The sequence below is a fragment of the Notechis scutatus genome, chromosome 2, assembly GCF_049901735.1.
Source record: "Notechis scutatus isolate UNSWTSFEM ecotype Mainland chromosome 2, rNotScu1.2, whole genome shotgun sequence".
In the NCBI taxonomy this organism is placed as follows: Eukaryota; Metazoa; Chordata; class Lepidosauria; order Squamata; family Elapidae; genus Notechis; species Notechis scutatus.
The window spans coordinates 19,585,308-19,600,385 of NC_142010.1; the positions used below are offsets into that span (position 1 = coordinate 19,585,308).

Consider the following 15,078-nt stretch of genomic DNA (forward strand, 5'->3'; position numbering starts at 1 on the left):
TTCCACATATTGTCCTTTGGTTGGTCAGTCCCATTTCTGTTGTCTGAGTACATCGCTTCCTTTTGTTCTGCCCTTCATCTCACACTGGCTGGACCACACATGGCTCTCCCCCATTTCTTTGTCCAAACATCAAGTCCACCCAGTTTGCAGTGGTGTATTAAGGGCTGGGCTGTTATCTGAGGTCTGAGCTGCTGTGACACAGTATGTGGAAAGCAGACTCCCAATCCAGCTGCAATTTGGGCTGTTCCCGCCTTATCCGTGGGGCAGGGCAAAGTTCCAGAGATATAAATCCTAAAATGCAGAGGAGGTGACACAGTCTTCTATTGTCCTAAAGTAGGGAGAGGCACTGGAAGCAGATGTGTTGATCTTTGGGGTCCTTCAGCATGAACTGCAAGTCCCATCCTGGCATGATGCCGCTGCTCTTGGCTTTAATCCTGAGTTTCCATTTGCAAGGTATGTTGGGGATGATGGGACAGAGGGATTCCCTCTTCAGGAATGGATATTTATCAAATCATTGTTAAATCTGCACCATCCATATTATTCTTAATGACTCCTTTGACCGCACCCCATCCCTTTTATTTAAGCCTTGGCCAAATGATGAAATGGACTGACAACATTTAAGAGAGTTGTTTGTCTTTAAGGTGCCAAGAAATTCTTTGCCATTTCTGTTAGTATAATATTACCAGATCCAGGAAGCATTTAGATGATCACTAGTGGGCATCTAGATGTTTATCTCTCAGATGTGGGAACACTTTGTAAAAAGCTGTGTGGTATCCCCATAATTCTGAATTTGCTCTTTAGGACTGAAAGTATAAGTGATGTCTAAGCTATACTTTACAACTCTTTGTAAATAGTGCCTAAACTCTGCTCTGTGTATCCTTTCTGTCCTAAGAAAGGAGGCAGGAAGTAACAGGTCTTGAGATGTTCGGCTGGTTCCATCAACTTTAGACAAAGGCTGCCAAGACAAAAATGGATTCAAAACTTGAATCTGCATTGTGTCAATGATGCTCTTTTTCAAGTTATACTTTTCCCACCTGTAAAATAGAATTAACAGAAACCAAAAGTATGTTGTGTTACATTCAACGATGGTCAAGCGATTAGAATAGTAGGAGTATATAAAAAAATAGAGAATTGGATATGATTGAAAAAAAAATATAAATTGCTTCCTGACCACCTTTAATCAGAAGATAGTACTGCATTATTAAGTCAGTTTGAAAGGTCGTTGTATCAATGTTTTGGCCTTAGAAGATACTAGGCTGAAATCCCAGTATGACCAGGTACTACCAACCAGTTGGAAAAAAACTGGTTGAAATTCTAGAGAATTGCATGAAAATATTGGGCAGGATGGAGAAATGGGCTAATTTTGTACATAGCAACTTCTGAAGTTCTAATGTGAATAACTTATATGCAGGGGTGGGATTCTACCAGTTCGCACCTATTCGCTAGAACCGGTTGTTAACATTCTAAGCAGTTCGGAGAACCAGTTGTTGGAAGAAATTACTGGTCTAATCCTGTAAGGAAGGCAGGAAGGAAACATTCTGGTGTTGCTTACAGAAGCTGCCTCTCCGTTAACCTTTATTACATTCTTGGCAGGACTAGACTTCCTGTCTCAGGAACTTCTCTGGAGTTTTTCCCCTCCTTTGCTGGTACTTTGCTTGTGTGGTGATCATTCAAAATTACAATGGCACTGACAAAAGTGACTTATGACCATTTTTCACACTTACGACTGTTGCAGCATCCCCACAGTCATGAGAGGCCAGGTGAGGAGATGCGTGCCTCAATGTGAGTGATATTGAGTTGGCCACGCCCAGCCAATAACATGACCACCAAGCCATGTCCACCCAGTCACATGACCATCAAGCCATGCCCACCACCTAAGCCACGCCCACAGAACTGGTTGTTAAAAAATTTGAATCCCACCACTGCTTATTTGGCATATTACACTAAATCTTGGCTTAGCTAAGCATGGTTTACATGGATCGACCAGATTTATTACTAAGTTACTTTATTATTCCCAATCCTACTGCACGAGCCAGAAAGAAGGATGAGAAAATATCTATAGATCACATCCTGCACATAATCTACTTCAACTTTCCCCTTCACTATAGAGCATTGTCTGCCAAAACAACTAATCACAAAGATAATCCCCCCCACCCAGGTTATCACTCTGCTGAACACTTAATTCCCACAACACTGACTCATTTCTCATCTTTTCTTATCTTCTCATCTTTCCTACTACCTTCTCCTATTGATTTCTTATGATTTATCAATTGTTGTTTGTAACATGATTAATGATTGTAACTATGATTTATGACCTATCACTTGCTGTTTATACATTATGTATCCTGAGAGCTTATACACCAGAGACAAATTCCTTGTGTGTCCAATCACACTTGGCCAATAAAGAATTCTATATTTATTCTACTCTACTCTACTCTACTCTACTCTACTCTACTCTACTCTGCTCTGCTCTGCTCTGCTCTGCTCGGCTCTGCTCTGCTCTGCTCTGCTCTGCTCTGCTCTGCTCTGCTCTATCCCATCCCATCCTATTATTCTCTTCTCTTCTCTTCTCTTCTCTTCTCTTCTCTTCTCTTCTCTTCTCTTCTCTTCTCTTCTCTTCTCTTCTCTTCTCTTCTCTTCCCTTCCCTTCCCTTCCCTTCCCTTCCCTTCCCTTCCCTTATTTTCTATTCTATTCTATATTCTATTCTATTCTCATTATTTCTATTTCTATCCAGAATAGCTGTCAGGTTTGCTTCCTTTCAAATCTTAAAAAGGAAAACCCGCAACTCCATAGATTTAAAGAAAATGTATTTTTTTACTAAGAAAGAACTGATAGTAGCAGAAGCAAGGCAAGGTCTGAGTAAAATCCACACAAAAGTTACACATTGAAAGTCACCCCAAAGCCTTCCCCTTCCAGGGTCCAGCCCATAAAGACCAATTAGCGTCCAATATGATGTTATGGGAAACCTCTTCAGCAGATGCTAGGCGCCTCCAGAGGCCTAGCACGAATGGCCTTGGAAAAGTCCAAACAACTCCACTCCCTTGATGGGTAGCAAACCTCCTTTCCAATTCTCACGGGAACACTTCACACCAGCTCACCCCCACACACACCCCAAATTTCACCCCCTCTCGTTTCCATGGCAGCCAAGGGCAAGCAAGCTACAAACTGCACTCTGGAGATCCTGCTGACTAAAATCTCCTTTAAGAAGGAAATAGGTTGACTGAGAAGTAAGCTGTGAAATGGCATGTAGATTGGCCTAGGAGGGAGAGGAGGAACCAAAGGATAAAAACTTGGATTGTATGATATATATATATACACACACATTATTTATACTAAGGTTCATAACATTTTACCAGTTGTTTACTGATTAGTTTAGAATATGTAATAGCATCATAACAAATAATTAGCTTATGCCCTAGAATGGAGAATGGAGATGGGTGGAGAGACCTAGAAAATTGAGAGCTGTATCAGATGGTAAGTTGCCAGAGAAGCCAACTGTTCTCAGGCCCAACCCAAGAACAATATAGAACCATCCAGCCAAAGTTTATTATTGTTCACACCATATAGTTAAGGCACCAGGCTAGAAAGCCAGAGACTGTGAGTTCAAGTCCCGTCTTAGCCATGAAAGCCAGCTGGGTGACTTTGGGCTAGTCAGTCTCTTTCAGCTCAATTTACCTCACAGGGTTGTTGTTATGGGGAAAATAGGAGGAAGAAGGTGTGTTGAATATGCTGACTGCCTTGATTTATTTGTAAAAGTAATGGAAGCGGGATATGAATGAATGATTGAATATATATATAGACAGAATTATTATAGCTATACTACTGTATACTAAAAGCTATACTACTCTAAGCCTAAGGATATATCTTGAAAATTTCTAGGGAGTGACTATCCTACATTTCTTCATCTGTATCTGATCTACCTCTGCACTGTGTTGCATCTTTTCTCACACACACACACACCTTTGGAATGTGCTCCCCACTTCCTGGAAAACTGCCACTTCATTTTTAGTCTGTCACATCACCTCTCCCTTCCCAGACACAATCCACCACATCTGCCTCTTGTTTTCACCGTTGCAGATTCCAGGTGGAACCCTACATTTGCTTCGATTTTTGCAGGCTATTGTAGGGAGTTGGCATTCCTGGCTCCTGGCTCCTGTTTCAAACATTTTCTGGAGCTTGACCAGGAGAAACATAATCAACGAAACTTTGGGGATGTGCCTGAGGCAGAAGGGCAGGATTGAGCTCATTAACAGTTGTCACACTGGCAGATGGGAGCTCTTGGTTTACAGCGGTTTCCACACCATTCTTTTGGCAAAAGGACAGAGGGACTTTTGCCAATTTCTAGGTTTCAGTCAGCAGCAAAACAAACAAAAATATGGAGGTGTCTTGATGGCACTGTTTATGAGAGATGCATTATATGAGAGCCCATAGGGTGGTGTGGTGAAAGGATTGGACTGGACTCCAAACTACAGCCTGAGAGTTAAATCCAGCCTTCTGGAAGGTTCCTTCTGGCCTACCAGCTCCTCCCATGTGCTCCCTTGGAGTCTTCCTTGCTCCATCTCCCCTCGCCCTCCAAAGAAAGCCCCATCTAAACCGGCTCAGGACAAAGAAGACTGGTGGGTTACTTCCTTGCCTGTGAGATGAGGGGAGGAGGAGCAAATCTTATTTGCTCATTTATAACATTGATTTTTTCCCCCTGGCCCTCAAATATTTGCGAACTGTCCAAAGTGACCCTCAGAAGTTGGGACACCCCTGGACTAGGAGAAGGAAATCCAGGTTCTAGACTTCCCTTTTGGAGAAACACCCTGGGGAGCTTGGACCAGTCATGTTCTCTCAGTCTCAGCCCATCTTGCCTCCCAATTGTTGTTGGTAAACATGGAGGAGATGTAGAGACTAAGGAAGGTGACCTTGGCAGAGATAGGCCAGATCCATTATCAAAGCAAAAAGGGGGAAATGATTAGGGGACTGGAGACTAAAACACATGAAGAATGGTTACAGGAACTGGGCATGGCTAGTCTAGTGAAGAGAAGGATCAGGGGAGACATGATACTGGTCTTCCAATATTTGAGGGGCTGCCACAGGGAGGAAGGGATCAAGCTATTTTCTAAAGTGCCTGTAGGCCAGACAAGGAATAATGGAGGGAAACTGAACAAGGAGAGATGCAACCTGGAAATAAGGAGAAACTTTCTGACAGTGAGAACAATCAACCAATGGAACAGCTTGCCCTCGGAAGTTGTGGGAGCGCCATCACTTGAGACTTTCAAGAAGAGATTGGACTGCCATTCATCAGAAATGGTGTAGGGTCTCCTGCTTGGGTGGGGGGTTGGACTAGATGACCTATAAGGTCCCTTCCAACTCTGATTATCTGTTATCTGTTATGGTTTAATTCCAAAACAAGAAGAAAGTACTGCAGGCATAAGCAACTCAGGCAAACACCTCCCTAGTTCATATAATAACGTTGAGTAGGTGCGGGGTGGGAGGGAGATAGCACAGGTTTGAAAAATTCTTACTGTAGCCAATATTAATATTAATAATAAAGATATTCTGTGCCTTCTTATGGCACCTGCTGGAAGTGGGGGTACCATGGTGAACCTCAGCCAATGACTCAGCAGCAACTTTGTCTTTTTTGTGTCTCTTTCTAGGCATAGCCTCCAGATGTGTTGACACGGTCTTTGGGGAAGACCTTCAGCCCCTGCCCCCAGGGGTGGAGAGGTGCTCTTTCCCAAGTGGGATTCTCAAACCAGACGTCTCACCACCTGGAATGGGAGGCAACAGCATTGAAGGGGGAGACTCTCGGATAGTGGGTGGCAGGCCTTCCGCACCTGGAAATTATGGAGGAGGTTCTTCTGCACCCCATTCCCAAGAAGACAACCCCTTTCAGTTTGGCAGGCCAAGTAGACCTTGGTGGCTTGGCAACCCAATGGGGCCTAACTTTGGAAATCCTGCTCAGGGTGGCGGACCAAGACCGTATGAACCTTGGGGTGCTGCACAACATGAAGGTGGCACTCCTGAAAGGCCACCTTCTGGTTTTACCATCAGAGAAAACACTCCTAATGGCCATCCACGGCCAGTATGGAAGGAACCTGGTATCCCCTACATCCCAACTGCTAAGGAATGGGGAGGAACCTATGTCCCAGCTTCAAAGGCACCCCCTAAGGCTAGGCCCAATGTACCCTATGGCGGTCCTTATGGTGGTGGTGCAGATTCCCATTCTTCGGACAAACTCTATGATGGAGAATCCATTGCATCCGGCCCAAGGGGGACAGATGATGGCAGTTATGGCCCCATACCGGAGGCTTTGCAGCCATGGAGAGAGCAGGGGAGAGACGATCAGTCTCCTACAAACCCTTGCATTCCAAAATGTTAAAGGAAGGGAGGTTAGACTCGACTCTGTGTCCTGGAGACAGGGTTGAGTTGGCCTTGGTTTCCTTGCCATGTTTGGGCAAGAACTTTATGGCAGGGAGGTAAATACATGTCACAATTGAATGCGAGTAGAGCAAAGCCAGTCTTAAAATCTGGGAGGGCTGGACCTACAAATTAAAGGCTTTTCCAATTTTATTACTATGGTTAATGGACTATTATACACTAGAAAGTTTTCTTTGGCACCAAGAGTGCCCATTAAAATGTGTAGGGCAGTTACAATGTGAGAACTCGCAAGAAGACAGCCACGGCAATGCAATGTTAGCTCTCCTAAGCAGCATACTTTTTTCCAGAGGTCTATACTAGATCTACTGTTAAGAGGATGCAGATTTCTCAATCTACTTTGAGAAAGCCTCAGCCACCTTGGCTGGTGATGATCACGTGGCGATGCCAACATTTTGCACATCTGTCCCATCGTGTTGTTCAAATGGGATAACTGCACGTCCCTCACTTCATAAACATGATCTACAGAAGGACTTTCCCTCCAAATGTATTAGCCTACGGTTCCCATCTCTTCCACCAGTCTGTCCCATAGCCAACCTGCCTAAGGATTGATGGGAATCACAGTTTGACAGATACTATTAGCAAAAACTCTTAAGCAAGAGTGTGTGTGGATAGCTGAGAGTCAAATTTCAGAAATATGAGATTCCCCCTGAGGTGCTCTGGATGTAGGGAGGGAAGACATCCAGAGCTAAGAGCTGATACAAGGATGTCTCTTGTGTCCTTTGGAGCCAGCTGAAAAAAAAAAAGCTTGCCAACATGTGAAAACCAACATGTGAAAAGCTTTCTAGCTCTGTCAATCATGAGACAGTGGAGGAGGAAGGAAGAGAAGGCACATGGGACAGTAGCGTCTAGGCTTCACAAACAGGCCAGGAAATTTGTGAAACCAGCTGTGGAACATGTACGTGACATGCATTTTCAAGCAGTGGTTCTTCTGTGCTCTCACATCTTTTTGTGTTAAGAATAATTTTGAGATGAAATTCTAGACAGAAATCTCTGTCTTCTCTTGGTCAGCTCTTATACTACTTCCAAAGGTAGAAACCTAATGCCAATAAAGAATATCTTTAGTTCAAGGCTGAAATTAGGGATCCTTGGGCACTCTTTCAACTTGGTTGTTTTCTTGCAGATGTTTCTTTACCCAAACTAGATAACATAATCAGTGCTGGTGAAGTTACTATGTTTGTGGAATGAAACCCCTGCCCGAAAACAACCAAGCTCAGACAGTACTAAAAACCGAATGCCCTACAGATGCGTTGATACTAATACGGCCACTGAACTCCACATCTGAAGATCAGTAGATTGGAGAAGATAGGTTAGGAGAAACCTGAATGGCTATTCTAGCTATCCTGTCAACAGAAGAGCCGGGCACATTGGCTCTAAAATAATTGCCTTCCTCCCCTCTCCTTTGTGGTGACAGCATGCTTATTGTTACTTATGGTGCACCATCCAGATCATTTTCCATCTAATTTAGAAGTGGAATGCAGTGGAAATTAATCTCTGCCTATCACTGTTAATATCTCTGCCCTTTCCTGTGTTATATTGTTATGTCATTGGAAGCCAAGACTTTTGTATTCTCAATGGTTCAATATTTCTATTAAAATAATCCATGCTATCTCTCCATTTCAGTTCTTCATTTATTAATAAAAAGGGAGGGGGGGACTTCAATTAACCTCAGCCAGATCAGGTATGTTCAAAAGAAAGAAGTCCAATTTTTAGATGATGCAAAATGATTGGGCTTATGATAACTGGCACTGGCACCAATCAGAGAGGAAGTAACATTACACAATTCTGTGAAATTCTTACTAGTTGTGTGGTTTTATAAGCCCCCTTTATAGGCAAGCACCTTCCCTTCTTTTTCTTCTTCTAGCATCCATTGAGGTTTCTCAGATTGGCTTTTATCAACTGTTCACAAGTGACAGTGACCTAGTGCTTTGAAGGAACTAATTTTTGCACCACTCAGCTAGAGAAGATGGTGATTTTATGAAGGGATAACATGCACACCAGTGGTGGGATTCAAATATTTTTACTACCGGTTCTGTGGGCATGGCTTGGTGGGCGTAGTGTGGCTTGGTGGATGTAGTGTGGCGTAGTGTGGCTTGGTGGGCATGGTAGGGGAAGGATACTGCAAAATCCCATTCCCTCCCCACCCCACTAACCTACTTTCCAGCTCAGTTCTCCTGTGCAGGGCAACAAAAGACCCAGCCGATCAGCTGGGACTCGGGAGGCAGAGAATAGATGGGGGTGGGGCCAGTCAGAGGTGGTATTTGCTGGTTCTCTGAACTACTCAAAATTTCTGCTACCAGTTCTCCAGAACTGGTCAGAACCTGCTGAATACCACCTCTGATGCACACACCACTCAATGGATGTAACAGTCTGTGAGAATGTCCTTGGGACATGCGAGGAAGAGCAATTGTTTGCCAAACCTTGAACTGACTCAACCATAAGCTGGTTTTCTTTTTCCTTAGTGCAAAGTAGCCAATTATTACACAAGATGGGAAATTGCAATCTGAGTGATGCGGTGGCCTAGACCAGGGGTCCCCAACCGCCGGTCCGCGGACCGGTACCGGGCCGCGGAACAAGCCTTACCGGGCCGCTGGTTGCTGGGCGCCGCCATCTTTTTGGTAAAAAAGCAATTTTTCGTCAAAAAGATGGCGGCGCCAGCGCTTGGTGAGCTTTTCCGGGTAGAAAGCCATTTCTACCCGAAAAGCTCACCAGAAGCGCTGGCGCCGCCATTTGAAAAATCACTTCGACGCCACCGGAAGTGATTTTTCGTCAAAAAGATGGCGGCGCCCAGCTGACGCCGGAACCGGGCCGCGGCGCCCAGCTGACGCCGGAACCGGGCCGCGGCGTCGAAAAGGTTGGGGATCCCTGGCCTAGACTAGAGGTGAAACTCTCACCTCACAATCGGGATGCTGTGGGTTCGATCCTAGGTAGAGGCAGATATTTCTCTCTCTGGGCACAATGAGAATATATCTGCTGAATATAATTCCGCATTGGCAACAGGAAGGGCAACCGGCCAATAAACACAGCTCCATTCAGTTGCCCAGACTCCATGCAAGGGATTATGCTGTCATTAAAAGAAGATAATGATGGGAAATTGCAACCTATTTAGTCCTGAGAACATACAAAGACATGTGTTCTCAGGACTAAATCACAAATTGAAAGCCCCCAATACACAAATTAGCATAGCTTTCATACACTTTTTGGAAAACAAAGGCACATGATCATTAGCAAATAGTCAATAAGCAATAAACTATTCACATCCCTTGCAGAGGATAGCCCTCCCAGAAGGTAAGTTCATCATTAAACTATTAGTCTACACTTTTCTATCCCTGATAAGACTCCTAATGAATGCAAAACAGCTGCTGTCCTGGGTACAGGTTCCTTGGTGGTGAAAATCACATGATTCTTCCAGGATAGCCATATTAGTCCTGCAGGAGGAGCCACAGACTAGGCAGCATTCAGATAAGAGACAGGTTATCCAGGAGTGGGATTCCACCGATATAACATTCTCCAGGTCTTCCTGGTAGCTTCCCTTCCTATCAATATTTACATAGCCTGCAGGTTGTTATATTTCTAGGTTTTTCTCTGTAGTCATGTTAGAAACCACCTGTTTTGCTAAAATAACTCTTTTATTTTATTTATCCAATTTGGTATAGCTTCCCAAATCCAACAGTCATTGGGAGGGGGGCAACTCCCCCCACCCAAACCATAGAAACAGCATAAAAGTATTCAGGTTACTGACAATGCAATAATAGCAGAAGAATTTATTCAGCATGCCACATTACACCTCTGTCCTCCACTAGTGCTTGTTGGTCTACCAGAAATTGTTGGAGAACTAATCATCCTTTGAATATGGTCATCTTCTTTGGAGGAAATGTTCTGTAAGTTAATGAAGTTCTACAAATAAGAGAAGATAACACAGCTTGGGCCACCTAAAGATATATTTTGACAATCACAATCTTCCTCAGACTGATGTCTTCCAATAGCCAGGTTATGTCGGCATTTTAAGAATTGCAATTCATTAAATTAAAAATGCTGGGTTATGTAGTTCTCCATCAAACAAGTAAATTCCCCCATTATGACTATGCCATAAAGGCCGGGGATGACTATCCTAAGCTATTTCCAGGTAGCAACTAAGGAATATATAATTGCTGCACACAAATTGGAATTCTCCATGCTTGGAAACCATGTTGTGTAATTTCTGTTCCATCCCTTATTATAAGGGGAAGCTGTTAAAAATTGATTTACTGAATAAAATATGATTAAGAGATTAGTGCTACCAATAGATCTTAACTACAATAGTTAAGGAGTGCCACCAAAGAATACTTCTAATCTTAGGACTTAATACAAAATACATAGCATACTATGAGTACTGTTCAGTTTGCAGAGGGTGGAAGTAGTAACAACTAATAATTTAGCTCATAATTGCTGGTTTCTGATGCAGGCAAGACACTCCTTATTCCTGTATGAACTCTTTGAATGAGTCAGTGTTTATTTATTTTATTTATTTATTTGATTTGCCAATTGTTTACAAGATAATAAGTATAAATGTATACATAGTTGTGAATACATGAAATGGTTACATATAAGAAAAATAAAAGAATAGGAGAAACAATAGGACAGGGACGGTAGGCACGTTGGTGCGCTTATGCACGCCCCCTACAGACCTCTTAGGAAAGGGGTGAGGTCAAGAGTAGACAGTCTAAGGTTAAAGTTTTTGGGGTTTGGGGAAGAAACTACAGAGTCGGGTAGAGTATTCCAGACATTGACCACTCTATTGCTGAAGTCGTATTTCCTGCAATCAAGTTTGGTGCGGTTTACTTTGAGTTTGTATCTATTGTGTGCTCTTGTGTTGTTATGGTTGAAGCTGAAGTATTCATTGACAGGTAGGACATTGCAATGTATGATTTTGTATACCATGCTTAAGTCAGACCGAAGACGGCGTAATTCAAGGTTTTCTAGTTCTAGAATTTCAAGTCTGGTGGCATAAGGTATTCTACAGCGAGTAGAGGAGTGGAGAACTCTTCTTGTGAAATATTTCTGGACTTTCTCAATTGTGCTAATATCAGATACGTAGTGTGGATTCCAGACTGATGAACTGTATTCGAGTATTGGTCTAGCAAATGTTTTGTATGCTCTGGTTAGTAGTGTGATATTACCAGAGAAAAAGCTACGTAGGATTAGGTTAACAACTCTTAATGCCTTTTTGGCTATGTAGTTGCAGTGTGCTCTAGCACTTAGATCATTAGAGGTGAGTATTCCAAGGTCCTTTACAGAGCTTGGGTCATCAACAAGATCGTGTGTGTGTGCATGATTCAGTCCCTATAAACGGGGAAGGCAATATGGTTCCTATTAGTATTGATGTGCCCATATATATCTTTCTTGACAATAACTAGGCTTAGATATAGATTTTCGCAAAATGATTTCTTTAATTAAAACATTACACAGGTCAACATGCTGCAAAGCAAAATACTGACCACCAGATTTCTTTCTTCTCTTAATGGCTTTGCATGCTGCCAAGTTCCCATTTCACATGCTGGGTTTAATTATATGGATCCTAAAGCCATTCTTAGAAAAAAATGTAAGTAGATGTATTATTAAATATAATTTTAATATAGAAGGAATGTAAGGGATGTCTAGGAGAGTAAACATTTGGCTGTAAATGATATGTGTGTTGTCCGTTAAGTCTAAGGGCTATTGCTATTTTTGTGAAGTGATGTTAAATCCTTTGTGTTTTCCTCACTCATGATTGAACTAGCCATTTATGGTGGTGAAATAAACTTCATTTACTGTCATTGCAATCAGAATTGTTGGATAATGCTACAAATCACTAATAAATGGCCCTTTTGGTATCCTTCCTTCCTTTCTGATCTCACACTTCACGCAGAAGTAAAAGACAGCACACGAAGACTACATATCCTCCTCCTGCAACAAACAAACTTGTAAGGTGGGATGTTCCCTCACAACATTTCGTGACTGAGGCTGAATGAGAAGATGCTCTCTTCATTCCTGCACCAGTTTCTGAATTAATTGTCATCAACTTGGCACTGATTTTTATTGACTTAGATAGATCTTCTGCAGGATGATCTGTCCCCATCCTGGTCTTTCGCGTCTTCCAATGGTGCACACTTTCAGAATAATAGAATAACAGAATTGGAAGGGACCTTGGAGGTTTTCTAGTCCAACCCCCTGCTCAAGCAGAAAAACCCATACTATTTCAGAAAAATGGTTGTCTAATCTCTTTTTTAAAATCTCCAGTGATGGAGCACCCTATCTGGCCACCTTGTATAGGGAGTAAAGAAGATAGCCTTGACAGAAGTAAGCCAGGTCAGTTCACAGAATCTGGTAAAAACAAGGCAAAAAAGCATGGCTCAATCCCAAAACAATCTGAGGGGAAGAGGAAATGATTCAGACATCTTCTGAATTTCACAGGAGTATAAGGGGAGGGGGTGAGGCAATAAAGCACAATCAGACTTGCAAGATTATAGTCAATATAATGAAGTAGTTTTAATGTTCCTTTGGAGTTACTTTCTTGGTCTGGTGTACATAGTGGCTCTGACATCGGTCTTGGAAGTCTGATTGTCAAGTTGGTGTTAACTCCTAGCAAACACATAACTAGATCTTCTCCGGGATGATTTGTTTCCATCCTGAGATTCTGGTGCTCCAACACTGAACTCTTTTATTGTCCATTCACTCTGCTGGCATTCATCTTGTCTTCCCTTCTGGTGACCTAGTGTTGCAGGCCACAACGTTTTTGTTATCTGACTTATGCCACAACCATGCAAGAAGAAAATTGATTCACTTGCCTCAGCACTACACAATGACTTCACTGGGGTGTGTCTCACATCTGGGGACAGCACCAGACCTGTGAGTTTTTAATTTCTAAGGATCTCAAGTGTCACACATCCTGTTCCAAGTCACCTGAATCCTTAAAGTGCAATGTTCAGAACTGGACACAATGCTCAAGATGAACATCTGCCTAACATAAAATTGATGCAGGCTGCTGACTCATACTCTGTTTACAATCAACCAACTATCTTTATACATAAGTTCGCTTGCCAAACTAGTAATTTTCTTTCAAGCAGGAGGAATCTGAAGTCCCACTATGCCCACAGAAATCATAACAGAATAACACAAATAAAAAGGGACCTTGAAAGTATTCTAGTCCAACCCCTTGCTCAATCAGGAGATCCTATACCATTTCAGACAAATAGCTGTCCAATCTTTTGTTAAAAACTTCCAGTGATGGAGCATCCACAACTTCTGAAGGCAAGCTGATTAATTGTTCTCACCGTCAGAAAGTTGTTCCTTACTTCTGGGTGGGTTCTCCCCTTGATTAGTTTCCATCCATTACTTCTTGTCCTAACATGGATTCGTTATGTAAAATGGTGCATTTGCCTCAAATTGCCTGAGATTCTGGATCCCAAAGTTAATGCTTAAGACATAGAAATAGTAGCATTTGAGTAAGTTCCTTACACAAACAACATAAAGATTGTGAGATCAGTCTATTTTGTGCTTTCTTTTGGGGGGACTTTTTTCTTACCAAGTTTCATTTTCTGAAGTCTATAGTAGTATAACATGTAAGAATGGTTTAAGGGTTTATTGATGTGGGATCAGGGAGATATCACCCTATTAACTATCAGGTAATATATTAACTAATATACTGTAGTTTATATATTGATGGTGCCCTGAGAAGCTATACAGAAGCTGCCCCACTGAAGCTACACAGTTGAGCCATTTGCTGTCTGCCCAGCAATATCTTTAATGATGAGTAAATCAGAAACAGGTATAAAGTTGGATCATGTTGGAGTCAGTGGCCAAGTGAATCATCATTGTTAAGTTTTTCCCAATATGATTTCCTTCCTTTTCCTGTAGGTAAGAAAAATCTGCTCTAGATTGTAATATGTTTCTTCTTTTTATTGCTCACTTCCTCACCCAAGTCTTCAACTTATATTGGCTGTTTTGTTGGCACATCTACTGGCACAAAAGATAGGACTATTATTTCTGTGGATAATTGCAAACTTCCATGTTGTCCTGTATCGCAGAGCTGCCTACATAAACCTCATATATTGTTAGTGAAGTAAAGGATATAATTTAAAGCTCTGTGATGCTGCTGTAATATTGAAGTTGCATTAACTGAAAAGCAAATTAGAATTAAACCATTAATATAAAGAATAGAGAATAACAGAGTTGGAAGGGACTGTGGAGGTCTTCTAGTCCAACCCTCTGCCCAAGTAGGAGACCTTATACCATTCTGGACAAATGGCTGTCTATTCTCTTTTTTGAAACATGAAGAGATGGAGCACCCTTAATAACTTCTGGAGGCAAGCTATTCCAAAAAATTGTTCTGTCATAAAATTTATCCTTAATTCTAGATTGGATCTCTCCTAGGTTAGTTTCCATCCATTGCTTCTTGTCCTGCCTTCAGGTTCTTTACTGAACAAGTCCCCCTCTTCTTTGTGACAGCCTCTCAAATATTGGAAGACTACTATTGTCACTTCTAGTTCTTCTCTTCGTTAGACTAGACATACCCAGTTCCTTCAACCAATCATCATACAGTATGTTTTAGCCTCCAGACATCAAATCATCTTTCTTGCTCTTCTCTGCCCTCTTTCTAGAGTCTCAGAATCTTTGAATTTTTTATTCTTTGTTTA

General features: G+C 42.1%; 1 protein-coding gene across 1 annotated transcript; it reads left to right on the forward strand.

The window, feature by feature from the left end:
• Positions 1–328: 328 nt before the first annotated feature.
• Positions 329–6,559, forward strand: LOC113424277 (uncharacterized). Its single transcript, XM_026685911.2, has 2 exons — positions 329–453; positions 5,644–6,559. Exons 1-2 carry the CDS (start codon positions 384–386, stop codon positions 6,366–6,368), a joined length of 795 nt encoding a protein of 264 aa, XP_026541696.1. The 5' UTR covers positions 329–383; the 3' UTR covers positions 6,369–6,559.
• Positions 6,560–15,078: the final 8,519 nt, after the last annotated feature.